The sequence below is a fragment of the Schistocerca serialis genome, chromosome 2 (genome assembly GCF_023864345.2).
Source record: "Schistocerca serialis cubense isolate TAMUIC-IGC-003099 chromosome 2, iqSchSeri2.2, whole genome shotgun sequence".
Classification (NCBI taxonomy): Eukaryota; Metazoa; Arthropoda; class Insecta; order Orthoptera; family Acrididae; genus Schistocerca; species Schistocerca serialis.
Genome location: NC_064639.1, coordinates 717,274,257 through 717,289,513, shown reverse-complemented (window position 1 = coordinate 717,289,513; position 15,257 = coordinate 717,274,257). Strand labels below are relative to the sequence as shown.

General features: G+C 46.6%; 1 protein-coding gene across 1 annotated transcript in view; it reads left to right on the top strand.

Moving 5' to 3' along the window:
- Positions 1–15,257, top strand: part of LOC126456357 (ATP-binding cassette sub-family C member 4-like) — a 246,976-nt gene that overhangs the window by 26,508 nt on the left and 205,211 nt on the right. Inside the window, exons 3-5 of the mRNA XM_050092111.1 lie at positions 7,246–7,402; positions 7,532–7,670; positions 7,752–7,862. Coding sequence (XP_049948068.1) covers positions 7,246–7,402; positions 7,532–7,670; positions 7,752–7,862 — 407 coding nt within the window. The remainder of the gene's footprint in view (positions 1–7,245; positions 7,403–7,531; positions 7,671–7,751; positions 7,863–15,257) is intronic.

Genomic DNA, 15,257 nt, shown 5'->3' with positions numbered 1-15,257 from the left:
CAAGTAGATCAAATATCCAGTCTCTTGTAAACGCGTGTAGCTTATGGCTGCTTCCTGTCATAGGAATCGCTTTTCTGGTCAGAGATTCTCCGGTAAATTCGGTAAATTATGATATGAAATGATAATAATTTACCTGTAGCACCTAGACAGTAACTGACAGGGACTCTGTTGGGATACGGTACTACTAATATTAATATATTGCAGAGCATTACAATCGGAGCACCATGAAGACGGCATTCAGGAAGATAATGTCAAATTGGTATGAAGTGTACTATATTCTCAGATATGTAAACTGTTAGATTTTAACGCAATCGCACCAAATGAATGGGAGTAACGCCACGTACATTCTGTACGTAGTGAAAGATTACTCAGCACGATTCTCACTCCGAAATCACAATCTGAATGCCGGTTATTCATGAGAAGATCGTTTATGCCTCGTGTTCGAAGGAAAAAGATCTGCCAGCATCTGTCGGGATTCGAAGTGGCCTGATCGTGGTTTATCGAGACTGCGTTTTATCGTTCCTCAATATTGCTGCTCACGTTGTTTCCGTTTCCACGATTGACGTGCGAATCAGCACTCGATAGCTTCAAGATGACCATACTCAGTGCCATGTAGGATCTCAACGGCGCTACGTAAATAGTGCTCGAGAGGATTGACACAATGTCTCTTGGCCGTGCAGGATTATACAGCGACGGCACGCCCGTCCGTGGTGCGGTAACAGATGGGGTGATCCCGTAAATCAGTTAAATTATGTTGTCAAGATAAACTGTTGTTTGTTCACTGGTGTGATTTCTTAGAAGAGTTGCAGCGGGACGGAAGAGGAAGTGACTTGGAATACCTTTATTATAAGATATAGTTGAAAAAATTTCCACCGTAGCTGAATGTGCGCGTATTACCGTTCCTTTTTCGTTGTGTTGAGGAGACACGCAGAATTCGCGGTTGAATAGCAATAACTTGGGTGATGTGCGACCGAGTGAAATTGCAAGACAATGTGAGGAAATATACTGAAGAGCCAAAGAAACTGGTACACATGCCTAATATCGTCTTTAGGGCCGTCGCGAGCACGCAAAAGTGCCACAACACGACGTGGAGTGGACTCGATTAATGTCTAAAGTACTGCAGGAGGGACACCATGAATCCTTCAGGGCTGACCATAAATCGCTAAGAGTAAGAGGGGGTTGAGATCTCTTCTAAACAGCACGTTGCAAGGCATCCCAGATATACTCAATAATATTCATGTCTGGAGACTTTGGTGGTCAGTGGAAGTGTTTAAATTTAGAAGAGTGTTCCTAGAGCCACTCTGCAGAAATTCTGGGCGTGTGGGATGTCGCATTGTCCTGCTGGAATTGCCCAAGTTTGTCGGAATTCACAATGGACACGAATGGATGCAGGTCATCAGACATGGTGCTTACACGTGTGCCACCTGGCACAATCGTATCTAGACGTATCAGGGGCCCCATGTCACTCCAATTGTATACGCCCCACACCATTACAGAGCTCCCACCGACTTGAGCAGTCCCCTGCTGACATGCAGGGTTCATGGAATTCGTGAGGTTGTCTCAATACCCGTACACGTCCATCCGCTCGATACAATTTGAAACGAGACTCGACCGACCTGGCAACATGTTTACAGCCATCAACAGACGAATGTACTAATCCAGAATGAGATTTTCACTCTGCAACGGTGTGTGCGCTGATATGAAACTTCCTGGCAGATTAAAGCTGTGTGCCGGACCGAGACTCGAGTTCGAGTCTCGGTCTGGTACACAGTTTTAATCTGCCAGGAAGTTTCATATCAGCGCACACTCCGCTACAGAGTGAAAATCTCATTCTGGAAACATCCCCAAGGCTGTGGCTAAGCCATGTCTCCGCAATATCCTTTCTTTCAGGAGTGCTAGTTCTACAAGGTTCGCAGGAGAGCTTCTGTAAAGTTTGGAAGGTAGGAGGCGAGGTACTGGCAGAAGTAAAGCTGCGAGGACGGGGTGTGAGTCGTGCTTGGGTAGCTTAGATGGTAGAGCATTTGCCAGCGAAAGGCAAAGGTTCCGAGTTCGAGTCTCGGTCCGGCACACAGTTTTAATCTGCCAGGAAGTTTCGAATGTACTAACGTCGATGTTGAGAGGCCCAGGCGAGGCGTAAAGCTTTGTGTCGTGCAGTCATCACGGGTTTACGAGTGGGCCTTCGGCTTCGAAATCCCATATCGATGATGTTTCACTGAATGGTTCGCGCGCTGACACTTGTTGATGGCTCAATACTGAAATCTGCAGCAATTTACAGAAGGGTTGCAATTATGTCACGTTGAACGATTCTCTTCAGTCGTCGTTGGTCCCGTTCATGCAGGATCTTCTTCCGGCCGCGGTGATGTCGGAGATCAGATGTTTTACCAGATTCCTGATATTCACGGTACATTCGTGAAATGGTCGTACAGGAAAATCCACACTTAATCGCTACCTCGGAGATGCCGTGTCCCTTCGCTCTTCCTCCGACTATAACACCACGTTCAGATTCCCTGAAACCTAGATAACCTGGCGTTGAGGCAGCAGTAACCGATCTAACGACTGCGCCAGACACTTCCTGTCTTATATAGTCGTTGCAGAGCCGTATTTTGCCTGTTTACATATCTCAGTATTTGAATACGCATGCATATACCAGTTTCTTTGGCGCTTCGGTGTCTATTACACCGCACGGCACGAAAAAATCTGGCTTTGAATACAAATGAAATCAGACTACAGGCTCTAAGTTATGCTGACGGAAGAAAATCGCAACGCCAAAAAGTTAGTAATGTAGAGTAATGAAATTTCGAGAATACAATTGTCTATGTAACATATTTAAGGAGTGAACATTGTAAGGTCACAGTTTAATGTAAGGAAGAGATAAGCAATTGGAAATGTGAAATTCTGGTACATTAATAACCGATGTAAGCGCCAGAATGTTGAAACCATTAAACGAAACGTGCATGCATTGTGTTGTACAGGTGCCGGATGTCATTTCGTGGGATGAAATTCCATTCTTGTTGCAGTTGGCCGGTCGATACAGAGACGGTTAACGCTGTTTTTGGGTGACGTTGGAATTGCTGTCAGATGATGTACCATATGTGCTGGATTGAAGTCAGATATGTCGAGACTCTATAGAGCATGTTGGATTACAACAGCGGTATGTGGGCGCGTGTTATCCTGTTTCAAAACACCCTCTGGACTATTGTTGATCAGTGTGAGCACGACAGGTTTTAGCACCAGACTGACGTACAGATTTTGAGTCAGGATGCACGAGAGTGCTCCTGCTGACAGACGAAATCACACACCAGACCATAACTTTAGGTGCGGGTCGAGTGTATCTAGCCCGCAGACAGGTTGGTTGCAGGCTCTCAACTGACGGCCGTCTAACCACTCTGGCCATCACTAGTACCGGGGCAGAATTATTTTTCATCAGGAAACACAACAGAGCTCCACCCTGCACTCCGCCGGCCTGAGTGGCCGAACGGTTCTAGGCGCTACAGTCTGGAACCGCGCGACCGGTATGGTCGCAGGTTCGAATCCTGTCTCGGGCATGGATGTGTGTGATGTCCTTAGGTTAGTTAGGTTTAAGTAGTTCTAAGTTCTAGGCGACTGATGACCTGAGAAGTTAAGTCCCATAGTGCTCAGAGCCATCTGAACCACCCTGCACTCCAATGAGTTCTCACTTGACACTACTGAAGTCGCGACAGGTGGGGGTTTCTGTTGAGTGGAATGCACGCTACAGGGCTGTCCTTGAAGTAACCGATTTTTAACGGTGCACTGTGGTGCCAATTGCTGCTCAAATTGCTGCCCTACGAGGAACACGATGGTCTTGCCTCCCAGTGGTGACACATGACCGTCCGGAGCCCGATCTCCTTCCGACCATACATTCCCGTGACCATCGTTGCCAGCAGTCATGTGCAGTGGTTACATTTCTGAATAGGATTTTTGCAATATCGCAGAAGGAATATCCAAGTTCTCATAGCCCTGTGACACGATCTTGTTCAAACTGAGTGAGGTGTTGATAATAGTGTTTTTGTCGCCTTAAAGGCATTCTTGACTAACATCAACTCATCACATCCTATCTCGAAGATAAGTAACGCTCACAACCGTTACCGCGTGTATTTAAAGCAAACTTGATTCGCATCCTCATAATGGCGCTACTAGCGCCTTTCTTATGCGACTGGTATGAAATTCGAATAGACATTATCTCTGAGATGTAGAAACACGCCTATCAACCTTCTTGGCGTTGCGATTTTTTTCCGTCAGTGTACGTGAAGTAATTTGTCATGTGATCGTATGCGGGTGGCGCGTAGTCATCACATCGCCGAATCTATGCTTTACAGTGAGAAAGTATGGCTGAAACATGATCTGCTATCAGACAGATAAGCATGGATACAGAACAGGAATAGGAGATGAAAATACGCTCGTAGTCTGCCGAAAATTACGATAATAATTAGCAGTTAACATCGGAGTATCAAGACGGACATCATACTTTTAAGACAGCAGAAGAGAGACAAGCGAGTCTGAAGGACTCGAACATCTGTCGCCTGTTTTAAAAGAAGACCAATGAAATTGCGGGAGTGATGCTGCCACAGTCGACTCGAGAAAATACTCGTGTGCTGTAAGAGGCGCGCCGACGACCACACTGAACGCAGGAGCGGCCCCACCCGTCTGGCTGGCCGCTGCCTCATCTTTCCCTGTATACGGAATATTCATTGCCTTGTACCTGCCTAGTGTCAGCGGCTGCGTATCCAGGAGCGTAGTACACTTCATAACAATTTGTGGTCTCGGAATGGATAAATACTGTACCGTTTTCAAGGGTATTTTGTACCACTCTTCCTGCAAAACAGTGGAAGCTCAGGTAACGATTGTAGAATAGCGATCACGCATCCTCCTCCTCAAAGTAGACCGTCAGATTCAATGAAATTGAGATGGGCGATTGTGGAGGACAGGGAGATGCGACAATTCATCCCCCTGATCGCAAAACGAGACATGGCCGACGCGAACTGTGTGAACAGGGAACCTGTCGTCTTGGACTCAGCATCACCATTGGCAAGCAAACATTGTACCATGGGATGGACCTGATAAGACAAAATGGTCATATAATCCTAGGAAGTAGTCCGACAGACCCACGGAATAACGCGATATGGTTGCCGAACCCCTGTCATGGTTTCTCTGCGGATGTAAACTCGGCCAGAAGTTGGAAACATAGTGAGACAAGACACATTAGACGAAATGATATTAACTCAATGCTCCATTGTACAGGTATTATGGCTTCGAAGTCATATTCTTGCTATTTTGGACATTTGCGTCACTTATGAGTGATTTTGTAGTTCCAGCTCACCATAAATTCCCACTTTATGGAGCTCCTCGATTTGTGTTGTTCTGGTGCTGACAAGGTAAGCAAGTGCGACATACAGTTCTGCAGTGTCTTTTGCAGCTGCCGTCCTCTTACTTTTTGCCACAATCCTCTTCAACGAACATCCATCACGATCATTTAATACACACTTCCGTCCACGTAGTGACTCAGCGTATGATGTTTTTCCGCTTTTGCTATAGATCTTCGATACGGTGTCTCTAGACACACGAAAACACCGTGGCTCCCTTAGTTATGGAAATACCCACCATATGAGCACCAACAACTTTCAGTCGTTCGAATGCTCTGAGCTGCAACATAGTGCACTCAAAACTGCCAGAACACTGTTCTGACCACGACTGAGACATGCATGGTACTGAGGACGATGCACAGGCGCCGTTCGTAGTGAGGTGCTGCAGCGCAACCTGCACACTTAGCGGCATCTACATTTATGAAATGATAATTAAATGGACGCCCCAGCTGCAAATAGGCGCTGATATACTGCATTGGGGACATGTTGAAAATGTGTGCCGCGACCGGGACTCGAATCTGGGATCTCCTTCGAGTCCCGGTCGGGGCACACATTTTCAACATGTCCCCAATGAAGTATATCAACGCCTCTTTGCAGCTAGGGTGTCCATTTAATTATCATTTCATTCTAGCAAAGCTGCATGGTCATCAACGGTAACTGTTCTTTCGGGGTAGATACTACCGTCACACATAGTTAAAATATGGCTTCCTGGCCGTTGACCTTCTTGTGCGAACGCACACGCTATGCCCGAACTCGTACGGGACTCGATAGATTAATCTGCCACGAGTAATGAGTATGATGGTCAAACATCGATTAGGTGCACTACGAATGTAGTGGTGTGGACATGTTGGGAATGTGGGTCTCACGGGAAGCGTGTAACGGATAAGTCCCTGCAGGCGCACTATCCTCTGTGCCCTCGGTGGCTCAAATGGATAGAGCGTCTGCCATGTAAGCAGGAGATCCCAGGTTCGAGTCCCGGTCGCAGCACACATTTTCAACATGTCCCAAATCAAGTATATCAACACCTCTTTGCAGCTAGGGTGTCCCCTCAATTATCATTTCATTCTAGCAAAGCTGCGTGGTCATCAACGGTAACTGTTCTTTCGGGAATAGATACTACCGTCATATATAATCTACATTTATGTTCAAGCATGCGTTTGAGTTCTTTCTATGTTTTTCCCCACCCCTTCTATGCAAATACTGGTAATCATCAGCTAAAGAGGGATGTTTAATAATCGCTTACTGCCAGCGCAGAAAAATTTTCGTACTTAAAACCAGACTATAACAGACTTTCATATACGCTATACTGGTTACACTACTTTATTGATATCCCTTGGTTTACGCCGAAATGTTGTGCTTTGGAAACTTCCCAATAAGGCACAAAATAACTCGTAAACCAGATAACTAAAACATTTTATCAATTTCAACACTAAGCTAACGCCTTATCATTTGATTTAAACTCTGCTTTCTGTCTGAGACAACTTTTACTTGTACTGTCAAAGTCCCCCATAATTTATTAATATCTTGGTAATGTGTAGTCCCTATTTTTTGCTTTCCTTCCACCTACGTCTCGTTTCGCTTACTTTTTTTCACTTAAGTGGTATTAAGTGGTTTTCTGTTGACGTTTACAATGTGGACTTCGGTGTACCTTCAGATATTGCCATTATTTGCCATGAATAATGTGGCGTCTATGTGAAATTGTCATGTGCCGAGACCGAAAACTACATGTTTATGATTCGCTGCTGTTATTACGAAGACCGATTATAAATATTCGTTAGTACCGAAAGAACTATCTCAGAATAAACTTTAATGCTGATATAGTCAGCTCACGGCGTGTTAAAATATTACCATTCTCTGTTCACAGTGTACATGGGGAGACTGTCAGCGCGATTCCGTAAGCGAGTGGCCGTCCGCACTGACGAGAGGATGAGGATGATGAACGAGCTGGTGCAGGGCATACAGGTGGTCAAGATGTACGCCTGGGAGAAGCCCTTCGCCAAGCTCGTGGCCATGGCCAGGAAGTAAGTCACACTCAAGATAAGGAATTCTGGTAGATAATAGTCAAAACGTAGATCGAGCAGTGTAAAAACAGGTATTCCAGAATGGTGTCTGTCTCTGAGTCACTATAAATTAATTGCTGTTAATTCCAGGTCCGAAATCCACAAGCTGCTGCACACAGCTTACCTTAAGAGCTTCCTGCACGCGTCGGCCGTCTTTATAGAGCGCTCCTCCCTGCTGGTGACCCTGCTGGCTTACTTTCTGGCTGGAGAAATCGCCGGCCCCGACCAGGTGACTATACTCTGCATTCTTCACATATTTTCTGCACGTTTGCACTTCTCCGTCTTCAATGGCCGTCTTATTACATTTCAGATATTCTCAATGGCTCAATACTTCAGCGTGCTCAGCTTGTCACTGGCCATCATGTTCCCATTCGCTATAGCCCATGTTAAGGAAGCGGGAGTGTCCGTCCAGCGCATCGAAGTAAGTACAAATTTCTCATCCGACTTATCACAGCACAACAATCTGTGCTGCAGAGTTTCCGATAACGTTAGTTGTCGAATGGTAATACACAAGTAGAATGATTAAAAGAATACTCGGTACATCACGCCACTCTACTGAATGTACAGTATGTGTAACAAACAGCTGATGGCAGTACGTGTTGTACGAGAATGGTCTGAAAAGTTCCGTGCCTAGCTCACAGATCGCAGACTAGCTGCGCAGATTTTTCCTCAGAGTTCGATACAACTTTCAGCAGGCACCATGCAAAATTGCAACTGATTCAATCCGGTAGTGACAGGCAACAGTCCGAAAACTGTAATCGCGTCCGAAATCATCGAAAAATTACGCGATACAAGCTAAGAAAAACGTCATAGCAAGGTGTGCGGAACTGTCAAGGGATTTCAAAAGAACATGTCGGCTACATTTTGCATGAAGAACTGCACACGAGCTTTTTGCAAAACGGGTGCCGTGCTTCCTCACAGCGGATCAGAAACGAATTTACACGAGAATATCCGAACACTGTTTGACGGGTTTTCCTAAGACCAAAAGTGATTTTCAACATCTTTGTGTGGTAATGGGGGTAATATGGATTCATCACCACACACCGTAATCAAAACAGAAATCCAAACAGATGACTTCAGGTCAAAAGAACACGAAGATGATGTCATCATAGGGAACGGCCATGATATCCGTGTTTTGGGGTGCGAGAGAAATTCTTCTAATTGACTGTTTTCAAAAAGGTGAAAAAATAACAGGGTAGTATAATTAGAATTTTCTAACGGATCTAGCGCGTGGGATTAGCCGAGCGGTCTAAGGCGCTGCAGTCATGGACTGTGCGGCTGGTCCCGACGGATGTTCGAGTCCTCCCTCGGGCACGGATGTGTGTGTTTGTCTTTAGGATAATTTAGGTTAAGTGGTGGGTAAGCTTAGGAACTGATGACCTTAGCAGTTAAGTCCCATAAGATTTCACACACATTTTTTCTAACGGATCTGGATGCCAAAAATTCGAAAAAAGAAATCTGCTTTGCAGAATCATTCAACCTGTTTGCGAAAGTGTCTTGAAAATGCGAATATTGAGGGATCTGCGCTATGGGGTGTGGGAACATAATCGTACATCCGTTATGTATATTCTCGTACAGGCGAAACATTTTACTTGAAAGTCACTTGCCCGGTGTTGTATTTATCCGCTGACACCGGGCAAGTGACTTTCAAGTAAAATGTCTCGCCTGTACGGCTATATCATACGAGGGCTGTTCAGAAAGTAGGGGACATGTCGGCATTAAAAAAAAAAACCAAGTACAATAAATATATTTTATTAGATACATCTGAAAGAGCCACTGACACCACTTTTCGACATAGTTACCAAACACAATGGGACACTTATCATAGTGGTGTACAAGGTTTGAAATAAGTTCGTCGTAAAAAAATCTTCAGCCAATAAGCCACGCCCGCCTGGAGTTCCTCGTCGTCATCAAAGCGCTGCGTTGCAAGCCAGTTCTTCATCTTGGGAAACAAGAGGAAGTCGCTTGGTGCAAGATCGAGGCTGTAGGGTGGATGGGTAAAAATTTCCCATTTGAATGAATTCAGGATTTCTTTTGTGCGGTTTGCCGTGTAAGTTCAGGCACTGTCGTGCAGAAACAATATTTTGGACGTCAGCTTTCCTCGGCGTTTGTTTTGCTCTTCTAAGGCTGTGCAAAGTTTGACAGTACAGGGCAGAATTTATGGTTGCTCCACGTTCGAGAAAGTCAATAAGAAGCACGACTTGCCTATCCCAAAACACTGTCGCCATCAACTTCCTTGCTGACAAGGTTTACAAACATTTTATTGGTTTTGGGGGGACGTTGTGTACCCCCACTCCATGGACTGTAATTCTGTCTCGCAATTGGCGACTTTCAGCCAAGTCTCGTCACCGGTTACCCCTCCAGTAATGAATCACCATGTTCGTGGTAGGCCCCCAGAAACGTCAACGTTGCCCCCTTTCGCTGTTCTTCATGGTGCTGTGTAATCATTTTGGGCACCCAGCGTGCACAAAATTTGTGGTAGCCTAGCTTTTGAGTGGCAGTTTCAAACAACAAAGTACAAGAAAATTGTGGAAAATAAAGCGAAAGCTCCGTTATTGTGAAGCGAAGGTTCAAATGGTTCAAATGGCTCTGAGCACTATGGGACTTAACATCTCAGGTCATCAGTCCCCTAGAACTTAGAACTACTTAAACCTAACCTAAGGACATCACACACATCCATGCCCGAGGCAGGATTCGAATCTGCGACCGTAGCGGTCGCGCGGTTCCAGACTGAAGCGCCCAGAACCGCTCGGCCACCAGCGGCCGGCTAAGCGAAGGTTTTCACGAATCATTTCATGGACTTTAGCGACAAGCCGGCCGGTGTGGCCGAGCGGTTCTAGGCGCTTCAGTCTGGAACCGCGCGACCGCTACGGTCGCAGGTTTGAATCCTGCCTCGGGCATGGGTGTGTGTGATGTCCTTAGGTTAGTTAGGTTTAAGTAGTTCTAAGTTCTAGGGGACTGATGACCTCAGATGTTAAGTCCCATAGTGCTCAGAGCCATTTGAACCATTTGAACTTTAGCGACAAGATCGTGTCACAATGCTCGAGCGTCCGCTATTCTCTTCATCATGAACGTTGTCTCGGCCATTTTTAAACCGATTGCACCATTTACAGATGAAACATTCACTCATTACGTTGCTTCCGTACACTTCGCACAGTTAACGATAAATTTCTATAGGTTTTAGGTTTTTTCCCAACAAAAAAACGAATCGCAGACCGCACCTCACAATTGGCAGGATTTTCGATTGCAGCGCACATTTCCAATTCGAATATCGAAAAAACCTGACGCATAGAGATGTTCCTGCTGTCACGGATGGATGCCGACGGAGCTGCCGAAAACGCACATACCAAAATACGCGATCGGCGCGTGCCTAGCGGCGTCATACGGAATCGTTCCCTACTTTCTGAATAGCCCTCGTACATACATACATAAGGGATGTACGTATACAGATTGTAGACTCATGGTTGACGACATATGGGTCTGGCCATGAGTCGTGAGTAGATAGCCAAATGGTAAAGCGCCCACTTGCCATAAGCGGGAAATCCGGCTTCGAGTCCCGACTGGCACAAATTTTCACTGTCGGCGTTCCGTCCTACAGCTGATGGTTGTATGTATTTTCGCAATTGCGCATACATTTAATGTAATACCAAATGGTACTGGTCACTTGCTGAACAGAGGTTTACTCTTGAGGGGTAGAGGTCTACAGTAGACCTCTGCTCAGCACGTAACTGGTACCATTTGGTATTATTTCGGAGTTGAGTCGTCGCTTTCTTATATATTGTGTGATAATGGTCTTGTGTCCAAACGCTCTTACAACATTAACACTAACCACCACTGAGATTGCTTTCTGTAGCTACAGAAGATTGTACTGAAAATAAAAAGTTTCTGAAAACGTAAATTCTTATTTTCACTAATTTTCTGAATGTGAACTTCTCAGACTACCCTCCTAAAACACCCCATAATCTTCAATACATTCCCCGACAAAGGAAGCACCGGATCTTGTTGCACTCTGCATAACAGACGTTATGAGACTCTGGAGCCCCACCTGTAGGAATGACAGGGTTAAAATAAGGTCTACAGTCGCATTTGTTATATTTTGCCTACTGCCTACAGGTTTCGTTACTCAGTACAATTCTCAGGCTATTCTATTATCAAAAAATTCCAGCACATAGTTGGAACAGCAATGAAAGAGGAAATTTGGAAAAAGTTAATGAAATCATTTTGTAATAGGAGGTAACAGCCCTAAGTTTGATAGACTTCGTGTTATAGGAAATAATTAAAATATGATTACTATGGCAGCAAGATACATTTTGTACGAATAACAAAATAGATTATTTTCCCTCATAACGAAGTGGAATAAATGACGTTAAGTCGTTTAACCCAAATATTTCTAATGTAGCATTGTTAAGGATTTGAATGAACAAGTTCAGTTGAATTACTTCACATGTACTGCCACACGCTGAAGCTTGCACAAATAATGTAACTTCTTCAATTAATACTGCAGTTTTGTTTGAATTAATGTCCAATGGAAGAGAGAACGTTCAATTACACGAATGCGCGGTGTCTGTTCTTTTGGACACGTGGCGCTCAGTGGGAACGTGGGTCGGCCGTGAGGCGTGCCGACATAGTCCGCCCTGTTGCCATAAACACTTTCCTCCGGACGGTGCAGTGACTGAAGCACCGGGATTCCGCGGTCGAATCGAAGTCTGGTACACAATTCACTCATCGCCGCCGATTCCAAGTAATGCCCTGATGCAGCTTCCATCGGTATCCCTTTCCTTTCCTTTCTCCCTCCACCTTTAATTTTCATGTAAGCGAACGTTCACTGGTACAGACAGTAAAACTGCATGAGCCACGGGAGACATGAGGTCGTTTGATAAACTCGACCACTTGTTTTCAAATAACTGTAAGTGCAGTTACGTCGCCACATAGCCCAGCCGTACAAGTCAGAAATAGTCTTTCGCTAACTCAGAATGTCATTTGCGATTTCGCCTAAGACCCGCGAAGCAGCGTGCCTTCTCGAAAGCCGAGTCCGAGATAACATCAAGTCTAACACCGAACAATTGCGAATTTTCTAAATCCAGCGATAGGTCACTGTGAGCACACCGTTCAGAAACAGAGTCCCAAGGCATATGAGCGTCGACGCTAAACACACATCCAATCAGCATGTCTTCAAAATACACTCCTGGAAATGGAAAAAAGAACACATTGATACCGGTGTGTCAGACCCACCATACTTGCTCCGGACACTGCGAGAGGGCTGTACGAGCAATGATCACACGCCCGGCACAGCGGACACACCAGGAACCGCGGTGTTGGCCGTCGAATGGCGCTAGCTGCGCAGCATTTGTGCACCGCCGCCGTCAGTGTCAGCCAGTTTGCCGTGGCATACGGAGCTCCATCACAGTCTTTAACACTGGTAGCATGCCGCGACAGCGTGGACGTGAACCGTATGTGCAGTTGACGGACTTTGAGTGAGGGCGTATAGTGGGCATGCGGGAGGCCGGGTGGACATACCGCCGAATTGCTCAACACGTGGGGCGTGATGTCTCCACAGTACATCGATGTTGTCGCCAGTGGTCGGCGGAAGGTGCACGTGCCCGTCGACCTGGGACCGGACCGCAGCGACGCACGGATGCACGCCAAGACCGTAGGATCCTACGCAGTGCCGTAGGGGACCGCACCGCCACTTCCCAGCAGATTAGGGACACTGTTGATCCTGGGGTATCGGCAAGGACCATTCGCAACCGTCTCCATGAAGCTGGGCTACGGTCCCGCACACCGTTAGGCCGTCTTCCGCTCACGCCCCAACATCGTGCAGCCCGCCTCCAGTGGTGTCGCGACAGGCGTGAATGGAGGGACGAATGGAGACGTGTCGTCTTCAGCGATGAGAGTCGCTTCTGCCTTGGTGCCAATGATGGTCGTATGCGTGTTTGGCGCCGTGCAGGTGAGCGCCACAATCAGGACTGCATACGACCGAGGCACACAGGGCCAACACCCGGCATCATGGTGTGGGGAGCGATCTCCTACACTGGCCGTACACCACTGGTGATCGTCGAGGGGACACTGAATAGTGCACGGTACATCCAAACCGTCATCGAACCCATCGTTCTACCATTCCTAGACCGGCAAGGGAAATTGCTGTTCCAACAGGACAATGCACGTCCGCATGTATCCCGTGCCACCCAACGTGCTCTAGAAGGTGTAAGTCAACTACCCTGGCCAGCAAGATCTCCGGATCTGTCCCCCATTGAGCATGTTTGGGACTGGATGAAGCGTCATCTCACGCGGTCTGCACGTCCAGCACGAACGCTGGTCCAACTGAGGCGCCAGGTGGAAATGGCATGGCAAGCCGTTCCACAGGACTACATCCAGCATCTCTACGATCGTCTCCATGGGAGAATAGCAGCCTGCATTGCTGCGAAAGGTGGATATACACTGTACTAGTGCCGACATTGTGCATGCTCTGTTGCCTGTGTCTATGTGCCTGTGGGTCTGTCAGTGTGATCATGTGATGTATCTGACCCCAGGAATGTGTCAATAAAGTTTCCCCTTCCTGGGACAATGAATTCACGGTGTTCTTATTTCAATTTCCAGGAGTGTAATATCATGAACGTTCCCAGTATTCACACAACTCACTGTCATCGAATCACCTTAGCTAAGGTTAAAAATGGCCCATTAAACATAACTGACACATAGTTAACGAAGTGGTTTTTTCCACTGTATACAAACTTTAGGGATTGATCGATGAGAGGATTCGGAACGAAATAGGTCTAATGCACCTATGTCCGGAAATCCATGGTTTCCATGCAAGAGACCATTTATTCAATCATACATTGTTACGGAGACTGCGGTCTAATACGCACTGTGCTATGCAGCCACAGTGCATGTGCTGAAAATGGTTTCCATGTGCCTCAACACATGCGTGTACGTGACGTTCTGTCTCAGGCGTTCACATCAGCCAGGCTGCATCCAAACAGTGTCATAGGCACCAGGAATACGCTGCTCCATTGTCTCCACATCTGGCATTGTCTCTGCATACACGATACTTCTGAGGTGACCCATAACCAGAAATCGCACGGGTTGAGACTCGGTGAACGAGCAGGCCATGCAAATGGACCCCTCGTTGGAACCATCGATCAGGGAAGACACGACTGAGACGCGTCCGGACGTTAACGGCGAAGTGGCTGGAGCACCATCATGTAGAAGCCACGTCACCCTTCGAATCATCCATGACACTTCTTCCAGTGGAAGGGAGACTGGTCCCAGAATAAGGTCACCAGTTATCCCGGCCCACACATTCCGGCTGTACCGATGCTGATGATTCGCTGTCACCATACCATGGGGGCTCTGCATACTATCCCACAAATGACTGTTATGAAGATTGAAGACTCCGTGTAAAGGTGGCCTAATCTGTGAAGAAACCAGTGACGTAACTGCTCCCAACGCGGAAAATCTGTCTTTAGTAATCCCTGCACACGCTGTAAGTGATAAGGGTACTAACAATTGTCATGGAGAATGTTCCAAACGGTCATCTGGCTTACCTGTACTGGCGGACCAACTGCCTGGTACTGACACAGAGGTCGCCTTCCATAGTGCTAATCACGTTTTCCTGCAAGCCTGGTGTCCGAACATTTCGGGTACACCCTTCATAATTTCATGTTTCCTGAAACGACCCCGTCGCAGACAAAACACTGTTGCAGACATACTGCTGTGATTGTTGTCGGCAGGAACAGGTCTCCCGATACAACATTGCTGTCTGCTGCCCGTTGACCTTTACCTTTCAGTAAGTAAGCACCATGTCGGGAAGCTCTAG